Source organism: Salvelinus fontinalis, chromosome 25 (assembly GCF_029448725.1).
Source record: "Salvelinus fontinalis isolate EN_2023a chromosome 25, ASM2944872v1, whole genome shotgun sequence".
NCBI lineage: Eukaryota > Metazoa > Chordata > Actinopteri > Salmoniformes > Salmonidae > Salvelinus > Salvelinus fontinalis.
In genome coordinates, this window is record NC_074689.1 from 12,005,732 (window position 1) to 12,026,283 (window position 20,552).

At 46.4% G+C, this 20,552-nt stretch overlaps 1 protein-coding gene across 6 annotated transcripts in view; it reads left to right on the forward strand.

Annotated features, from left to right (window-relative positions):
- LOC129822843 (MAGUK p55 subfamily member 7-like) overlaps window positions 1–20,552 on the forward strand; it is a 249,857-nt gene that overhangs the window by 116,848 nt on the left and 112,457 nt on the right. For all 6 annotated transcript variants that reach the window (XM_055881296.1, XM_055881291.1, XM_055881294.1 and 3 more), the window contains 2 exons: window positions 11,420–11,500; window positions 20,184–20,315. In XM_055881296.1, coding sequence (XP_055737271.1) covers window positions 11,420–11,500; window positions 20,184–20,315 — 213 coding nt within the window. The remainder of the gene's footprint in view (window positions 1–11,419; window positions 11,501–20,183; window positions 20,316–20,552) is intronic.

The window sequence follows — 20,552 nt, forward strand, 5'->3', positions numbered from 1 at the left end:
TTGTTAAGCGGCCTGCCGTGACAATGACCGCACAAACAGCCCTGGGACTGGAGAGACTGGTCTGGTCTGGCCGAGAGAAACTCTAGAAGACCGATGGATGTATGGATGGCAGGATGACAGACGGAACCCAGGTCACCGGGTCCACAACACAGCACCAGGGACTTAGTGCACAATACTGCTGTTTGTCTATTGTGTGGGAGAGAGAGAGACAACTTATTTTTCCTTCTCCCTCTCTCCCTCCATGGGTCATGGCAAGCTTCCTTCTCTGTATTTATTTAAGGGATCCACCTATCAGCCCCCCGTTCATTTTTAAAATGACCGCGTTTGAAATGTGCGCTTCCTCGTAAATGCTGTGAGAAACCTCAGATATCAGGATAAAGATGATTTATCAGAGCGGTCCGGAGTGACAGAGCCACCAACCAGAACCATTCAGAGCACTTGTGTTTTTAAGAACTATGTGTGTTTTTAAGAAGTATCCCTTTTCAACCGCGTCGTCTCGCCGAGCGTCGAAATGAAAGCTATTGAAGTCATTGGGTGTAGTAGAGTGTATGGTATTAAACTTCTTGAGTAGAGGAAGTCTTGGTGAAATTCATTTTGGGGTTGAGTTTCGTTTATGGAGGTTGAATTTATTGCCTCACATAAAATGACACTTCAACCCCTGTCTGCCCTCGTGCACTGTCTAGAGCGGTCTCAGCAGGTGACTCCATCCACAGACCCACCAGACCTCTACTGCTGCTACTATAGGACAGACCTCATGAGTCCTCACAATACCTGGCTGGCTTGATGAAATACTATTACACACGCGCAACCACATACACACACACACACACACACACACACACACACACACACACACACACACACACACACACACACACACACACACACACACACACACACACATATACATACACATACATACATACATACATACATACATACATACATACATACATACATACATACATACATACATACATATAAAAGGCCCATAAACTCACAAGCACAAATTCATTACACACAAGGCCACAGCTCCCAGCAAATGTCTGTCTCCTTTACCCTGGCCCTCTCCTCTGTTGGTTGTCCTCCCATCCTCTCTAGTCTGTCATTCTCCAGACTGGCCACCAGGTGGGCCCAGAGAGAACCTCTCTCTTCTTTCTCTCCACACTGACTGTCAATGCACAGTTACAATGCATTGATTCACAGGTAACTGCCAAAATAAGGGAAACTCTCGAGTAAATGAGGGAAACGAAGTATATTGAAAGCGGGTGCTTCCACATAAGTGTGGTTCCTGAGGTACTTAATCAGTTAAACCATCCCATCATGCTCACGGTCGTTTGTGTCTCAGTCACCAGATCTCAACCCAATTGACCGTTTTCTACCACCATCAACAAAATATGGAATTTCTTGTGGAAATATAATGTCGCATCCCTCCAATAGAGTTCCAGACACTTGTAGAATCTATGCCAAGGTGCATTGAAGCTGTTCTGTCTCGTGGTGGCCCAACGCCCTTTATGTTGGCGGTTCCTTTATTTTGGCAGTTACCTGTACCTTCTTTGTCTTAAAGAAGTGTTACAAACTGACAAATATTGTCTGTGTATATGAATGTTGAACTGGTTTCCGCTGGATCTTTCAGGTAAGTAATTGCCATTAGGACAGACAGACCTGAAGACGTTGATGTTCGCTTCAGTGTCTTCTTCTTCAGTCTCATGGTGTCATCCAGCGCCAAGCCCGTTTTAGCATGTCCAGGAGACAGAACCATGTATTTACCTTATGTTGTGGAAACATCTGGTGTAAAAATCCATCACAAAAAGACGAGCTTTAATTGAACAAGATGTGCACATCGGTTCTAGCCAGACGCAGGTTTTTATTTGTGTTTGAAATAACGTAATGGGTTTCATGGCCGCGGGAACCGTAAACTCAGTGCTCCACATCAAGCCTGTCTAAACAGACATCAGTGTGGGGCTACGACTGAAATACACTCAGCCACAGTCCACAAAGTAGACACACACACACACACACACACACACACACACACACACACACACACACACACACACACACACACACACACACACAGAGAATGGAAAGTGTGATTGTAGCGTAGAAGCATGAAGGTAGTATAGAGTATGTTGTGTCATCTTTCCTCCCTAGTGAGTTATGAGCTGAAGCCTTTAATAAGACAATAAAAGGACCTGTTCTCTCTCGTAGCAGTTCACTTTGGCAAGGGATGATGTCTGTACAGAGCAAGATGCTCACAACCTCATCTTTATTTTTCTCTCGCTCTCTCACACACCGTCTGTCTCTTCAGAGGGCAACAGCAGTGCAGTAGTGACTCCTCTCTCTCTCTCTGTGGTGATAACGTATACTCCTGGGATGAACTGGGGGGGGGGACAGTGACATTGACCTGGGTCTACTGGGCTGTCCCTTAACCCACCTGGCGGCTCTCTGTCCCTGGAGGGGACTCACCAAGTGGAAAACCCCCTCCAGGACACGTGTTTTTGTCACAGAAGAGGTGAGAGGGCCTCCACGGCCCTTTCCTTCACCCCTGCTGCCCTTGTACCTCACCCCTACCTGACTGCTACCTCACCTTGGACGTCATTAGTCAAACATCCTCCGCTCTTTTCCTCTGTAATCATCACACACTAGTTTGGGTGTGTGTCTGGCTGTGTGTGTGTGTGGGAGGATGATGTTCCTTGAACTGTTCCCCTCGGCTTTAGACCCCCGTTACTGTGAACTGAAAAATATGCAGTCAGTCTACTGGTGGTCGCTCGCTCTGAGCAACAGAGAGCAGCGTGTGTCAGGGTTAGGGGTCAATTCCTTTTCTATTCCAGTCAATTCAGAAAGTATACCAAATTCCACTTCCTCATTTTCCCCATTGAACAGCATTGACGAGAATTGGAATTTGAATTTCAGTGTACTTCCTGAATTGACTAGAATTGAATTGGATTGACCCTAACCCTGGTGTGTGGGTTTTTTGGTACTCCCCTCCTCCTCCCACACACTCCTCCTCTTGTCCCTGCCAGTGGGAGGATTCTCAGAGCTCTTGTGATTTTTCACCGGGGCTCGTTGAACAGACGCGGTTCAGGCGGTTCTCCTCCTCATCCCCGTTCACTCACAAGCGGCCCTTTGTCTGGGCACTCAGCCGCTCCTTCGCCGCTTCTCTCCAGCCTTCCTCACCCCCAGGGAACCACGGCTCTCTCTGCCAGGGCACCCATAAATCAGCTCCTGTCCAGCCCACGGAGATGAGCCCGGCCACCCCCTCTAGACAACCAGACAACCACGGGCCTGGTCCAGGCAGCAGCCCACCAAGTTTGGGTCTGGGCCCCTGGCTTTTGCTCGGGTGCTGAAGCAGAGAGTATTAGGGAGACATCAGATTGATGGGCTGTCTCTCTTCATGCTGCCTGGCGGCCCTCAGCACACAGACAGGATTATTACCTCTAGAGCATGACTGAGGCCTCTTTTTGTCTGGCCTTGTTACATACTGACCAAACTGCTCGCGCGCCTGCTGATTTTGTACCCCACACCAGACCGATCAGGACACGCACGCAGGTTGAAACATCAACAACTCTGAACCAATTATATTAGTTTGGGGACAGGTCGAAAAGCATTAAACATTTATGGCAATTTAGCTATCTAGCTTGCGGTAGCTAGCTAATTTGTCCTGGGACATAAACATTGGGTTGTTATTTTACCTGAAATGCACAAGGTCCTCTACTCCAACAATTAATCCAAAGATAAAACGGTAAACCAAATTTGTTTCTCGTAATCTCTCCTTCCGTCAGGCTTTTTCTTCTCATTTTGGACTTAATATGGCGGTTGGCAACCAACTTTACAGCATTACTACAACCTACCAGAGTAGTTGTTATTTTTGGTATTTTATTAGGATCCCCATTAGCTGTTGCAAAAGCAGTAGCTACTCTTCCTGGGGTCCACACAAAACATGAAACATGGCATAATACAGAACATCAATAGACAAGAACAGCTCAAGGACAGAACTACATACATTTTTTTTTAAAGGCACACGTAGCCTACATATCAATGCATATACAAACTATCTAGGTCAAATAGGGGAGAGGGGTTGTGCCGCAAGGTGTTGCTTTATCTGTTTTTTGAAACCAGGTTTGGTGTTTTTTTGAGCAATATGAGATGGAAGTTCCATGCAATTAGGGCTCTATATAACGCTGTACGCTTTCTTGAATTTGTTCTGGATTTGGGGACTGTGAAAAGTCCCCTGGTGTCATGTCTGGTGGGATAAGTGTGTGTGTCAGAGCTGTGTGTAAGTTGACTATGCAAACAATTTGGGATTTTCAACACATTAATGTTTCTTATAAAAAGAAGAAATGATGCAGTCAGTCTCTCCTCAACTCTGAGCCAAGAGAGACTGACATGCATAGTATTTATATCAGCCCACTGATTACAATGAAGAGCAAGACGTGCCGCTCTGTTCTGGACCAGCTGCAGTTTAACTAGGTCTTTCCTTGCAGCACTCGACCACATGACTGGACAATAATCAAGATAAGACAAAACTAGAGCCTGCAGGACTTGCTTTTTGGAGTGTGGTGTCAAAAAAGCAGAGCATTACGGCTAGACCTCTCCCCATCTTTACAACCATTAAATCTATATGTTTTGTCCATGACAGTTTACAATCTAAGGTAATGCCAAGTAATTTAGTCTCATCTTGTTCAACAGCCACACCATTCATTACCAGATTCAGCTGAGGTCTAGAACTTAAGGAATGATTTGGACCAAATACAATGCTCTTAGTTTTAGAGATGTTCAGGACCAGTTGATTACAGGTCACCCATTCCAAAGTAGACTGCAACTATTTAAGGGTTTCAGAGATTTCATTAGCTGTGGTTGCTGATGTGTATATGGTTGAATCATCAGCATACATGGACACAAATGCTTTGTTTAATGCCAGTGGCAGGTCATTGGTAAAAATAGAAGAGTGGAGAGCTGCACTGCGGTACACCACACTTTACATGTTTGACATTAGAGAAGCTTCCATTAAAGAAAACCCTCTGAGTTCTTAACTCAGAAAAAAAAGAAACGTCCTCCCACTGTCAACTGCGTTTATTTTCAGTTAACTTAACATGTGTAAATATTTGTATGAACATAAGATTCCACAACTGAGACATAAACTGAACAAGTTCCACAGACATGTGACTAACAGAAATTGAATAATGTGTCCCTGAACAAAGGGGGGGGGGGGGGGGGGTCAAAATCAAAGTAACAGTCTGTATCTGATGTGGCCACCAGCTGCACTAAGTGCTGCAGTGCATCTCCTCCTCATGGACTGCACCAGATTTGCCAGTTCTTGCTGTGAGATGTTACCCCACTCTTCCACCAAGGCACCTGCAAGTTCCTGGACATTTCTGGGGTTAATGGCCCTAGACCTCACCCTACGATCCAACAGGTCCCAGACGTGCTCAATTGGATTGAGATCCGGGCTCTTTGCTGGCCATGGCAGAACACTGACCTTCCTGTCTTGCAGGAAATCATGCACATAACGAGCAGAATGGCTAATGGCATTGTCATGCTGGAGGGTCATGTCAGGATGAGCCTGCAGGAAGGGTACCATATGAGGGAGGAGGATGTCTTCCCTGTAACGCACTGCGTTGAGATTGCCTGCAATGACAACGAGCTCAGTCCGATGATGCTGTGACACACCGCTCCAGACCATGACGGACCCTCCACCTCCAAATCGATCCCGCTCCAGAGTACAGGCCTCAGTGTAACACTCATTCCTTCGACGATAAGCGCAAATCCGACTATCACCCCTTATGAGACAAAACCGCGACTCGTCAGTGAAGAGCACTTTTTGCCAGTCCTGTCTGGTCCAGCGACGGTGGGTTTGTGCCCATAGGCGACGTCTGGTGAGGACCTGCCTTACAACAGGCCTACAAGCCCTCAGTCCAGCCTCTCTCAGCCTATTGCGGACAGTCTGAGCACTGATGGAGGGATTGTGCGTTCCTGGTGTAACTCGGGTAGTTGTTGTTGCCATCCTCTACCTGTCCCGCAGGTGTGATGTTCGGATGTACCGATCCTGTGCAGGTGTTTTTACACGTGGTCTGCCACTACGAGGACGATCAGCTGTCCTTTCTGTCTCCCTGTAACGCTGTCTTAGGCGTCTCAGAGTACGGACATTGCAATTTATTGCCCTGGCCACATCTGCTGTCCTCATGCCTCCTTGCAGCATGCCTAAGTCACATTCACGCAGATGAGCAGGGACCCTGGGCATCTTTCTTTTGGTGTTTTTCAGAGTCAGTAGAAAGGCCTCTTCAGTGTCCTAAGTTTTCATAACTGTGACCTTAATTGCCTACTATCTGAAGGCTGTTAGTGTCTTAACGACCGTTCCACAGGTGCATCTTCATTAATTGTTTATGGGTCATTGGGTCATTGAAAGCATGGGAAACAGTGTTTAAACCCTTTACAATGAAGCTCTGTGAAGTTATTTGGATTTTTACGAATTATCTTTGAAGACAGGGTCCTGAAAAAGGGACGTATCTTTTTTTGCTGAGTTTAGATAGATGGCTCTGAATCCACGATATGGCAGAGCACATACATTTTTTCAACAACAGGTTATGATCAATTATAGCAAAGGCTGCACTGAAATCTAACAGTACAGCTCCCACAATTCCCTTATTACCATTTTTTTTTTAACCAATCATCAGTCATTTGTGTCAGTGCAGTACATGTTGAGTGCTTTTCTCTATAAGCATGCTGAAAGTCTGTTGTTAATTTCTTTACAGAGAAATAGCATTGTATTTGGTTAAACACAATTTTTTCCAACAGTTTGCTAAGAGCTGGCAGCAAACTTATAGGTCCGATGTTCGAACCAGCAAAGGCCGCTTTACCACTCTTGGGTAGCGGAATTACTTTGGCTTCCCTCCAGGCCTGAGAACAAAGACTTCTCTGGGCTCAGATTAAAGATATGACAGATAGGAGTGGCTATAGAGTCAGCTACCATCCTCAGTAGCTTTCCATCTAAGTTGTCAATGCCAGGAGGTTTGTCATTATTGATCGATTACAATCATTTTTTCCACCTCTCCCACACTAACTTTACAATGCTTTTCTTTCATTAATTTTTTTTTATGCATGAGTACAATTCCTCTCTGTTCGTTGTTGGCATTTCCTGCCTAAGTTCGCCCACTTTGCCATTGAAGTAATCATTCAAATAATTGGCAACATCAAATGGTTTTGTTATGAATATAAGCCATCTGATTCGATGAAAGATGGACTTGAATTTGTCTTTCTGCTCATAATTTAATTTAAAGTACTCAAGTTTTTTTCCATCATTCTTTATATCATTGATCTTGGCTTCATAATTTAGTTTCCTCTTCTTTTTGTTGAGTTTAGTTACATAATTTCTCAATTTGCAGTAAGTCAGCCAGTCAGATGTGCAGCCAGACTTATTAGCCACTCCTTTTGCCCCATCTCTTTTAACCATACAGTTTTTCAATTCTTCATCAATCCATGGAGCCTCAACAGTTCTAACAATCAATTTCTTAACAGGTGCATGTTTATCAATAATTGGAAGAAACAATTTCATAAATTCATCAACTGTAGTGTCTGGATGCTCCTCATTAATCACATCAGACCAACACATATTTTTAGCATCATCCACATAAGAGTCACAGCAAAATCTTTTGTATTGTCTTTTATATACTATTTTAGGCCCAGCTATTGGAATTTTGGATTTCCTGGATATAGCTACTACATTGTGATCGCTGCATCCAATGGGTATGGATGTAGCTTTAGAACAAAGTTCTACAGTATTAGTAAAAATGTGATCACTACATGTGGATGATTTTGTTCCTGTAGTGTTTGTAAACACCCTGGTAGGTTGATTAATAACCTGAACCAGATTACAGGCACTGGTTACAGTGAGAAGCTTCCTCTTGAGTGGACAACTTAATGAAAACCAGGCAATATTCAGGTCTCCAAGAAAGTAGACCTCTCTGTTTACATCACATACACTATCAAGCATTTCATACATATTATTTAGATACTGACTGTTAGCACTTGGTGGCCTATAGTAACAACCCAAAAGTAAAGTCTTTAAATGAGCCAAGTGATCCTGCAACCACAACACTTCAATAACACTTGACATAAGATATTCTCTAAGCATTACAGGGAGATGCCTCTGAATATATACAGCAACACCTCCCCCATAAGCATTCCTGTCTCTTCTATAGATGTTATATCCATGTATTGCTACTGATGTATCATCAAATTAAGTATCTAAGTGAGTCTCAGAAATGGCTAATATATGAATGTTATCTGATGTTAGCAAGTTACTGATTTCATGAACCTTATTTCTAAGGCTACATATATTAATATGGCCTATTTTCAGCCCTTTCCTGGGTAGCTTATCAGAGATAGACATAATACTGAAAAGAGCAAAGCAAGAGAAAAAAATATACATTCAGCTGTCCGTTAATCAATTTGTGTGTGTGTGCTGCGGGGTTGAAGCTACGAACCCATAGGCTTGGTTCTCATCCCTTCCAGGCTTCTGGGAGGGAGGGGGGACAATGAGCCTGTCATAGCGGATGTACTGTCATAGCGGATGTAAGCAATGTCCCCATGCACTCTGGCAGCTTTCATGGCTGGGATCAGTTCTTTCCTCTTCTGGCGCACAGCTTCAGGATAGTCCTCGTTGAGGAAGATTTACGTTCCTCTCAAGTTCTTGGCTCTTTCCAAAACAGCTACCTTGTCCTTGAACCTCAGGAACTTGACCACTATCAGCCTGGGCCTGTCACCTGGGCCCATGGTGGGTTTTCCAGTCCTGTGGGCGCACTCCACCTCAATCGTCCTGTGGTCCATCTTAAATTTCTCAGAGATCATTTCCCTCACTTTGTCCGCGGACTCCGTCCAGGTCTCGTGGAGATTCTGCAATTCTGTCCACAACCGTGTTGTTTCGCCTTGATTGTCCCTCGAGAAAGTCTAATTTATCTGTCATTGTTATCATGAATTCACACACAGAACTGATGTCCTCTCTCAATGACTTACAGATTGCTGTATCTTGCCGATCTCCTGTTTCAACTCATTGACTCACCGTTCTACTCATTCAACTCATCGTAGGCTATGCTGTTACTCCTTGCAGTTCCAGACAGGGCAGGTCACGGGGAAAATTGAAAACAACAAACAGCAGGGATCTAGACAGCCACAAACCCGGGACAATCTGCGGTCCCAGCCACAATGGCTAACCACGTCACGGGCTACGTTCAGGAACCTTGCTGGCTTGATATGCAGCTAGCTAGCAGCTGGGCTAGCTGCGACGCCAAATAGCTCCTCAGACCTGTCCTTTGTCGGCAGGATCACCGGAAAAAGACGAGCAGTCCCAGAAACTGATGCCAATTGCGTCGCGAGATCCAAACTAAGAAGCTACAATGGCACCCTTTGGAATTACCTGGATTTCTGCATAAATTGGTCATTTAATTTGATCTGACTTCGTCTAGGTCATAACAGTAGACAAACACAGTCTGCTTAAACTAATAACACACAAACAATTATACATTTTCATGTCTTTATTGAACACACCGTGTTAACATTCACAGTATAGAGTGGGAAAAGTATGTGAACACTTGGATTTAATAACTGGTTAACCTTTGGCAGCAATAAACTCAACCAAATGTTTTCTGTAGTTGCGGAACAGACCTGCATAACGGTCAAGCGGAATTTTGGACCATTCATCTTTACAAAACTGTTTCAGTTCAGTAATATTCTTGGGATGTCTGGTGAACTGCTCTCGAGGTCATGCCACGGCATCTCAATCGGGTTGAGGTCAGAAATGACTGGACCACTCAAAGGTGTATTTTCTTCTGTTGAAGCCATTCTGTTGTTGATTTACTTCTGTGTTTTGGGTCGTTGTCCTGTTGCATCATCCAATTTCTGTTGAGCTTCAATTGGCGGACAGATAGACTAACATTCTCCTGCAAAATGTCTTGATAAACTTGGGAATCCATTTTTCAGTCGATGATAGCAAGCTGTCCAGGCCCTGAGGCAGCAAAGCAGTCCCAAACCATGATGCTCCCTCCACCATGCTTTACAGTTGCGATGAGGTTTTGATGTTGGTGTGCTGTGCCTTTTTTCACCACACAGTGTTACTCAACTGTAGTTTCATCTGTCCACAGAATATTTTGCCAGTAGCGCTGTGGAACATCCAGGTGCTCTTTTGCGAACTCCAGACGTGCAGCAATGTGTTTTTTTTGGACAGCAGTGGCTTCTTCCATTGTGTCCTCCCATGAACACCATTCTTGTTTAGTGTTTTACGTATTGTAGACTCGTCAACAGAGACATTAGCATGTTCCAGAGATTTCTGTAAGTCTTTAGCTGACACTCTAGGATTCTTCTTAACATCATTGAGCATTCTGCGCTGTGCTCTTGCAGTCATCTTTGCAGGACGGTCACTCCTAGGGAGAGTAGCAACAGTGCTGAACTTTCTCCAATAATAGACCATTTGTCTTGATTAACATCAAGGCTTTTAAAGATCATTTTGTAACCCTTTCCAGCTTTATGCAAGTCAACAATTCTTAATCTTAGGTCTTCTGAGATCTCTTTTGTTCGAGGTATGGTTCACATCAGGAAATGCTTCTTGTGAATAGCAAACTCAAATTTTGTGAGTGTTTTTATAGGGCAGGGCAGCTCTAACCAACATCTCCAATCTTGTCTCATTGATTGGACTCCAGGTTGGCTGGCGCCTGACTCCAATTAGCTTTTGGAAAAGTCATTAGCCTAGGGGTTCATATACGTTTTCCAACCTACACTGTGAATGTTTTACACGGTGTATTCAATAAAGATATCAAAACGTAGAATTGTCTGTGTGTTATTCGTTTAATCAGACTGTGTTTGTCTATTGTTGTGACTGATGAAGATCAGATCAAATTTGACGACCAATTAATGCAGAAATCCAGGTAATTCCAAAGGGTTCCCATACTTTTTCTTGCCACTGTAGATAGAGACCACAAACTTTCCAAAACACTTAAAGACAACAAACTTAAAAAAAAAAGGTAAAAAAGGTAAACTGAGCTCTTCCTCGTTCTGAGTGCGGGCCTAAGTTCATCTTTCAGTCACCCACGTGGGTATATGCTTCTAAAAACCAATGAGGAGATGGGAGAGGCCGGACTTGCAGCGCTTTGAGCGTCACTAATAGAACCAATTTTCTATTTTAGCGCCTGGCCATGCAGACACTCGCTGACGTCCGCGAGCAGTGTGGGTGAAATGATTGATTAACATGTATGTGTACATTTATTTTGCAACGCGCGTGACGTGTCTGGTCAGCATGTTAGTCTGTTGTTCTGTATGACTGTCTCACTATCACTTGACTATAATAATGCTAACAGACACTCTCTCTCTTCCTATCTTTCTCTCTTTCTCGCTCTTTCAATTCTCTCACTCACTCACCTACTTTTAGCTGTCTGAGGAACTGCAGGGTAAAAGTGCCAGTGAAGAGATCAGCGAGCTGCTCAATCTACTGGCTAAACCCCACGTCAAGGTAAGACGCACACAAACACGCACACACTATTTCTCTCACTCTCTATCTCTATCTCCCTTACCAACTTCACACAGATAACACCCCATCCTTCTACATGGTACACAGAACACACCCAGTCACTCCTTATTCCATCCTTCTACATGCTACACAGAACACACCCAGTCACTCCATACCCCATCCTTCTACATGGTACACAACACACCCAGTCACTCCATACCCCATCCTTCTACATGCTACACAGAACACACCCAGTCACTCCATACCCCATCCTTCTACATGCTACACAGAACACACCCAGTCACTCCATAACCCATCCTTCTACATGGTACACAGAACACACCCAGTCACTCCACACCCCATCCTTCTACATGTTACACAGAACACACCCAGTCACTCCTTATTCCATCCTTCTACATGCTACACAGAACACACCCAGTCACTCCATACCCCATCCTTCTACATGGTACACAGAACACACCCAGTCACTCCATACCCCATCCTTCTACATGTTACACAGAACACACCCAGTCACTCCTTATTCCATCCTTCTACATGCTACACAGAACACACCCAGTCACTCCATACCCCATCCTTCTACATGCTACACAGAACACACCCAGTCACTCCATAACCCATCCTTCTACATGGTACACAGAACACACCCAGTCACTCCACACCCCATCCTTCTACATGCTACACAGAACACACCCAGTCACTCCTTATTCCATCCTTCTACATGCTACACAGAACACACCCAGTCACTCCATAACCCATCCTTCTACATGCTACACAGAACACACCCAGTCACTCCTTATTCCATCCTTCTACATGCTACACAGAACACACCCAGTCACTCCATACCCCATCCTTCTACATGGTACACAGAACACACCCAGTCACTCCATAACCCATCCTTCTACATGGTACACAGAACACACCCAGTCACTCCATACCCCATCCTTCTACATGGTACACAGAACACACCCAGTCACTCCATAACCCATCCTTCTACATGCTACACAGAACACACCCAGTCACTCCTTATTCCATCCTTCTACATGGTACACAGAACACACCCAGTCACTCCATAACCCCATCCTTCTACATGCTACACAGAACACACCCAGTCACTCCATACCCCATCCTTCTACATGCTACACAGAACACACCCAGTCACTCCATACCCCATCCTTCTACATGCTACACAGAACACACCCAGTCACTCCATAACCCATCCTTCTACATGCTACACAGAACACACCCAGTCACTCCTTATTCCATCCTTCTACATGCTACACAGAACACACCCAGTCAATCCATACCCCACCCTTCTACATGGTACACAGAACACACCCAGTCACTCCATACCCCATCCTTCTACATGGTACACAGAACACAGCCAGTCACTCCATAACCCATCCTTCTACATGCTACACAGAACACACCCAGTCACTCCATAACCCATCCTTCTACATGGTACACAGAACACACCCAGTCACTCCACACCCCATCCTTCTACATGTTACACAGAACACACCCAGTCACTCCTTATTCCATCCTTCTACATGGTACACAGAACACACCCAGTCACTCCATACCCCATCCTTCTACATGCTACACAGAACACACCCAGTCACTCCATACCCCATCCTTCTACATGCTACACAGAACACACCCAGTCAATCCATACCCCACCCTTCTACATGGTACACAGAACACACCCAGTCACTCCATACCCCATCCTTCTACATGCTACACAGAACACACCCAGTCACTCCATAACCCATCCTTCTACATGGTACACAGAACACACCCAGTCACTCCACACCCCATCCTTCTACATGTTACACAGAACACACCCAGTCACTCCATACCCCATCCTTCTACATGCTACACAGAACACACCCAGTCACTCCATAACCCATCCTTCTACATGGTACACAGAACACACCCAGTCACTCCACACCCCATCCTTCTACATGTTACACAGAACACACCCAGTCACTCCATACCCCATCCTTCTACATGGTACACAGAACACACCCAGTCACTCCATACCCCATCCTTCTACATGTTACACAGAACACACCCAGTCACTCCTTATTCCATCCTTCTTCATGCTACACAGAACACAGCCAGTCACTCCATACCCCATCCTTCTACATGCTACACAGAACACACCCAGTCACTCCATACCCCATCCTTCTACATGGTACACAGAACACACCCAGTCACTCCATAACACATCCTTCTACATGCTACACAGAACACACCCAGTCACTCCTTATTCCATCCTTCTACATGCTACACAGAACACACCCAGTCACTCCATACCCCATCCTTCTACATGCTACACAGAACACACCCAGTCACTCCATAACCCATCCTTCTACATGCTACACAGAACACACCCAGTCACTCCATACCCCATCCTTCTTCATGCTACACAGAACACACCCAGTCACTCCATAACACATCCTTCTACATGCTACACAGAACACACCCAGTCACTCCTTATTCCATCCTTCTACATGCTACACAGAACACACCCAGTCACTCCATACCCCATCCTTCTACATGCTACACAGAACACACCCAGTCACTCCATAACCCATCCTTCTACATGCTACACAGAACACACCCAGTCACTCCTTATTCCATCCTTCTTCATGCTACACAGAACACAGCCAGTCACTCCATACCCCATCCTTCTACATGCTACACAGAACACACCCAGTCACTCCATACCCCATCCTTCTACATGGTACACAGAACACACCCAGTCACTCCATAACCCATCCTTCTACATGCTACACAGAACACACCCAGTCACTCCATAACCCATCCTTCTACATGCTACACAGAACACACCCAGTCACTCCATACCCCATCCTTCTACATGGTACACAGAACACACCCAGTCACTCCATACCCCATCCTTCTACATGGTACACAGAACACACCCAGTCACTCCATAACACATCCTTCTACATGCTACACAGAACACACCCAGTCACTCCATACCCCATCCTTCTACATGGTACACAGAACACACCCAGTCACTCCATACCCCATCCTTCTACATGGTACACAGAACACACCCAGTCACTCCATACCCCATCCTTCTACATGGTACACAGAACACACCCAGTCACTCCATAACCCATCCTTCTACATGGTACACAGAACACACCCAGTCACTCCATAACCCATCCTTCTACATGGTACACAGAACACACCCAGTCACTCCATACCCCATCCTTCTACATGCTACACAGAACACACCCAGTCACTCCATACCCCATCCTTCTACATGCTACACAGAACACACCCAGTCACTCCATAACCCATCCTTCTACATGGTACACAGAACACACCCAGTCACTCCATACCCCATCCTTCTACATGGTACACAGAACACACCCAGTCACTCCTTATTCCATCCTTCTACATGGTACACAGAACACACCCAGTCACTCCATACCCCATCCTTCTACATGCTACACAGAACACACCCAGTCACTCCATACCCCATCCTTCTACATGCTACACAGAACACACCCAGTCACTCCATACCCCATCCTTCTACATGGTACACAGAACACACCCAGTCACTCCGTACCCCATCCTTCTACATGGTACACAGAACACAGCCAGTCACTCCATACCCCATCCTTCTACATGGTACACAGAACACACCCAGTCACTCCTTAACCCATCCTTCTACATGCTACACAGAACACACCCAGTCACTCCTTAACCCATCCTTCTACATGGTACACAGTCAATCTTGCATCCGTGCGTTATTTCTCCCGTCTCCCTCCAACAATGACATCACGTCCTAGCTGTGCTTTAGGTTCTGTAGGTTCTGTTCTGTCTCTATATAGTGCATTACTTTTGTCCAGGGCCCTGGTCACTATAAAGGGTATAAGGCGCCATTTGGGACGCATCCGTAGGTTCCACAGGAGGTTGGTGGCACCTTAATTGGGGAGGCTCATGGTAACGGCTGGAGTGGAGTTAGTGGAATGGTATCAAACACATGGTTTCCAGGTGTTTGTTGCCGCTCCATTCCAGCCATTAGTATGAGCCGTCCTCCCCTCAGCAGCCTCCTGTGTCCTCTATGATACATGACTTCTCTGTTCCTCCACAGGTCAGCCAGATGATATCACACCAACGGATACGGCACTTCTTCAAGCTTTTAAAGGCTTATTTCTTATTCTCTCCTTTTAACAATTCTCTGGCTGCTGTCTCTCTCTTGTTAGACGTAAATCTCAAACGTTAGATGATCATGCAGACCGCAGGTGTGTGTGTGTTTGTGTGTGTGTAAATGCAGGTGTTTGTGTGTGTGTGCAGGTGTTTGTGTGTGTGTGCAGGTGTTTGTGTGCGTGTGTGTCTGGTGAGAGGTTTGGAGAGACACCCTAGATATGACTCAGGCCGTCACACTGTCAGACAGACAGAACGTTGCCAGAAAAACAAATCTTGGAGCTCTGCCTCTGTCTCCATCATGTCAAACAGCAGGACGGAGAGAGAACAGTTACAAGATGAATGGAGTCAGATGGACCCCCTCACACTGAACATCAGGAGAATCCTGTGTGTGTGTGTGTGTGTGTGTGTGTGTGTGTGTGTGTGTGTGTGTGTGTGTGTGTGTGTGTGTGTGTGTGTGTGAATTCATCATATCTGCAGTCTGTCTGTTGGAGGGAGTGCTGCCTGCTTCACTATGCTATGGCTTCGTCTCAAATGGCTCCCTATATAGTGCCTTAGACTCTGGACAAAAGTAGTGCACTATATAGGGAATAGAGTGTCATTTGGGATATAAAAAATATCTCCAAAGGGACGTGCCTCTCTTCTGCCACGGAGCGTGCCGGTGTCAGGACATTAATTGGGTTTTGATAGAGTTTGCAGGTTTTACGGCCCAGCATTGAACCATCTCAGGGGAGCTCTCTCTCCTCGTAGAAACTCATCGTTCACTAGGGCCGACCGCTCCGGAGGAAGGAAAGATGAGAGACTGAGACGGGGGAGTGGTCCGATCATTGCACGCACGGGGACACACACACTCACATGCTGCCTCCGCCTGCTCGGTGCTGCTAAGTAGGGGCCTCTCCCCTGTCTGTCTCTCATCTCTCCTTCCCCCGGAGCGGTCTGTTCATAGTACACACACTGACACGCGTGCATGTACACACACACACTCCCCCTTCCCCTCCCTCTCTCCACCCTGGCTGGTGTCTGTATGGTTTGGGCCTGGTACACAACGCTGCCGGTGGGATAGTTTTAACGCTCCCTGGGTAAACCGTCACGACGACGGTCTTCTAGTTTCAAGCAGCAGAAGCACTCGGTCACGATAGATTAACCTCAGCAGCAGCTAGCCAGAGTGCCGGGGAACGTTTTGACTGTGACACATTCACTGACTGACTGAGGTTTGGAAGCCGTCTGATTTGAGTGGCTAGTTCCCTTCCTCCTCCTCCTCACTCTCTGTATGTGTCTCTCCCTCCCTCTCACTCTCTGTCTGTGTCTCTCCCTCCCCCTCCTCACTCTGTCTCTCTTGATGGCTGAACAGAGATGTGTCCGTTCTACTGGGGCACCGACACCTTCCCAGGTCCATGTAAAACACAATCAGCTGGCTGGGCTCTGAATGGTGTCTGTGTGATAGTAACTGTGTCACTCTCCATTATGGCTGAAATGATCCATTCCTAGGGCAGGACATAAATCACAGCGTTTTAAAAGTGCTTTTCTACGCATATACACACATACACACTCACCCCCCTTCCCTCCTCTCTCTCCCGTTATGATTCCCAGATGAATAAACAACCCCTGCACATATTAACCTCCTCAGAAACATTAACGTTGATAGTGATGAAAGTGCCAATTATGATGGCTGTCTGTTTCCGGGGAGGTCTCTGCCTCTCTGCCTACCACATCGTTGGGCCAGGGACTTCAGAATAAGAATCTCAATTGGCACCCTACTCCCTACATAGTGCACTACTTTTGACCAGGGTCCATAGGGTTCCAGTAAAAAGTGGGGAAAAGGATGCCATTTGGTCCGCAACTCAGGATACATCCGAGACCGGGCTGGGCTCGCCCTGCTTTCAGTACTTTGAGAGCCTGGCGGTGTTTGTGTTCATTAGACATAATAGGGATCCTATAAAAACAGATCACTGAGCTTGTCCAAATAAACCTCCTGGTCATTCCTGGCATCTAGCGCTCATTAAACTGGGCTTGTCTGTTGCAGAGTCCTTTTTCATCCTGCAGAGGCAGACAGTGCTAGGCTGGCACTTAACCCACTGCTCCAGAGCCCTGCTGTGTTCTGTTGTGTTCAACTCTGTTGTGTCCCAAACGGCACCTTGTGCCCTGTGGGCCATGGTTAAACGTAGTACACCATATAGAGAATAGTGTTCCATTTGGGACTCAAGCTCGGTCTCGCCGTAACCCAGGCTGTATAGGAGGCCCAGCTCCTGCTCCAGCTGAACCATTCAGTTTCAGCAAGGATATCAGCTCTACATTCAATTAGGAGACACACACACAAACACACAAACACACAAACAAACACACACACACACACACACAGACACACAGACACACAGACACACACACAGAACACTGACTCTAAAACATAACAGGATCTGCTCACTGTCGTTGACCCAAAAATGCTTCCATGCGCTGCCCTGTGTGTGTGTGTGTGTATGCGTTCGTCTCTGTGTGTGTGTTTCTGTGTGTGTGAGTATGCGCGTCCCTGTGTGAGTGTGTCAGCAGCCACCACAAGCCAGGGGTCTGCCCTGCCTCTCTGCCATGTGCTGCCTATTAGCCTGGTGCTGTTGATGCTAGTCTCTGCTTGTGATGGGGAGTTTTTACAAGACATTACCGGCCAGGCTGTTACGACCTGTCAGGGGACAGGAGGTGGGGTGAGTGTCAACTAGGACCTGACAGGGGAAGTGGTGGGCATTGATGAGTGGATAGGGATCCAACCGCAGTCTCCAGACTTCCTGATGTTAGAGAGGGAGTATGGTAACCTGAGACTAGTAAGGATGTAGAGGAAGCAACACATGGCAGGTTAGTCGGATAAAGGATAGTGAGTAGGGGTTCGCTATGAAGACTCATACGAAGGCGTACACACACAAGGAAACCGAGAGTGGAGGGGGAGCCCTGTGAGGCCTGAGGTGAGCTGGGTTAACTTAAGGAAGTGATGTTGCGGTAGGGTTGGTCTGTTCCGTGGTTGAAGCAGGAACAAGCTGTGATTGGCACATAGTAACAGTCCTTGGTGTTCTTGAGGAACCAGATCAGGTGTTGTGAGTGACAGCAACACCTCACCAGGGCGGCTGGGGACACTGAATGTGTCCGTCCGTTTGTCTGTCTATCCTCGGAGCCCCCCAAAAAATACTCCGCTCGCGATACAATGCCACATTAAACGTTTTCTCTAACCTCCCAAAAAGAGAAGAAAGGAGACAAACGGATTAAAGAGATGTAGCAAATCAAGAGAAAGAGAGCGTTCCTCTGAAAATATTTGTACTGTAATATTTTATTCACCTCTGAATGGAGCACGATCAGGTGCAGGCTGCTTTAAAACACTGGCTAGTAGAATCAGTGAGTCGGTTATGAGAGAGGGAGGGATGGAGATGTTTCTGGACCGTAGGGTCATAGAATGAAGGAGAAGAGCAGTCCTGTGTGTATCTGCTGCTGATTAGCAGATAGACTCAGACTGACTCCCAGTGGAGCTTGGGGCACATCACACCAGTTCTCTTCCTCCTTCTCTTTCTCCTATTCCTCTTCCTCCTCTCTCCTCTTTCTCCTCTTCCTCCTCCGTCTCCTCTCATCTGGTCTTCTTTAGGAACATCTTGAATGCTGTAGTGCAGTGTGCGCCCATGTCATAAAACAGACTGCTCCTCCCCTCCTCTCTGTCCTCCTCCTCTCTCACCCTCCTCTTTCTGGCAGGTGACTGGACAATGTTTTTTATTTCGTGGAAAAAACGGTGCGTTTCCAGCAGCATTTGGAGAGGACACAGAGCCGTTAAATAGTTTGAAAAATTACTCTGAATGCGATCATTCTCGTCTGTGTCGTCCCGTTTCTTCTCGCTCTGCTGCTGCTTGTGAGAGTGTGAAATATGTGAGGCGGCTGAGAACTTCATTACTTTGCACCTCGCTCTGTCTGTTGCTGAACATCAGCTAAGCTAGCGTTCCCGTGGGAGCAGTCCCGACACACACACACACACACACACACACACACACACACACTGGTCCTCCATTCCTCTGTCCTCCTTAACATCCCCCATGATTCATAGCGTCTCAGCGCGACCTCGGGACGAGCGGCGCTAACCTCCTTTAATCAGGAAGATCTATGAGCAGACTATGAGCCTTAATGGCAATTAACACATGTAGATAGAATAACGGGAGCTTAACCAAATCAAATCCATCATCAGGTACTTGAGGCAGGCACATCCATTCATAATGTTCAGAGGAGGGACTTCCTCCCTTCTTTGTTTCTGTCTGCCTTTTCTCTCGCTCTAGTTGAAAGGGCCTCTGCGTATTATAGGAGTTCTCTGTAGTTTGGCTGTATGCTGTTGTTAACTGCACATTGTCTCCGTGTAGGGATGTAGGCTTTGTGTCGTGCATCGTAACGCTAATCTTTCTCTTTCCTCTCCCTCTGCCCCCTCTATCGCTCTCCTCCTTTATCCCCCTCTTCTTCTCCTCCGTAGAGTCTTCTGTCTGTCCATGACACGGTGGCCCAGAAGAGTTACGACCCCGAGCTGCCTCCGCTGCCCGATGACATCGATGATGACGAGGTCTCAGTGAAGATCATACGGCTGGTCAAGAACAAGGAGCCTCTCGTAAGTCCCTCTCACAACTCTGGCCACAACAACAACGTGTTCCCTGTGTTCTTCAATGACCAATAGTCAGTGTGAGATGGTGCTACTCTGTACCTAAAGTCTGTAGAACCAGATGAGACCACTCTGTAACATTACTGGACTGGTACTCCCATCGTTTCTGTGTACTGTTCTGTCAGTCAAGTCAGTCTGGCCCATGAACAGTATCTGGCTTGGTTTCCTCCCTTGTGGTGTTCCCTC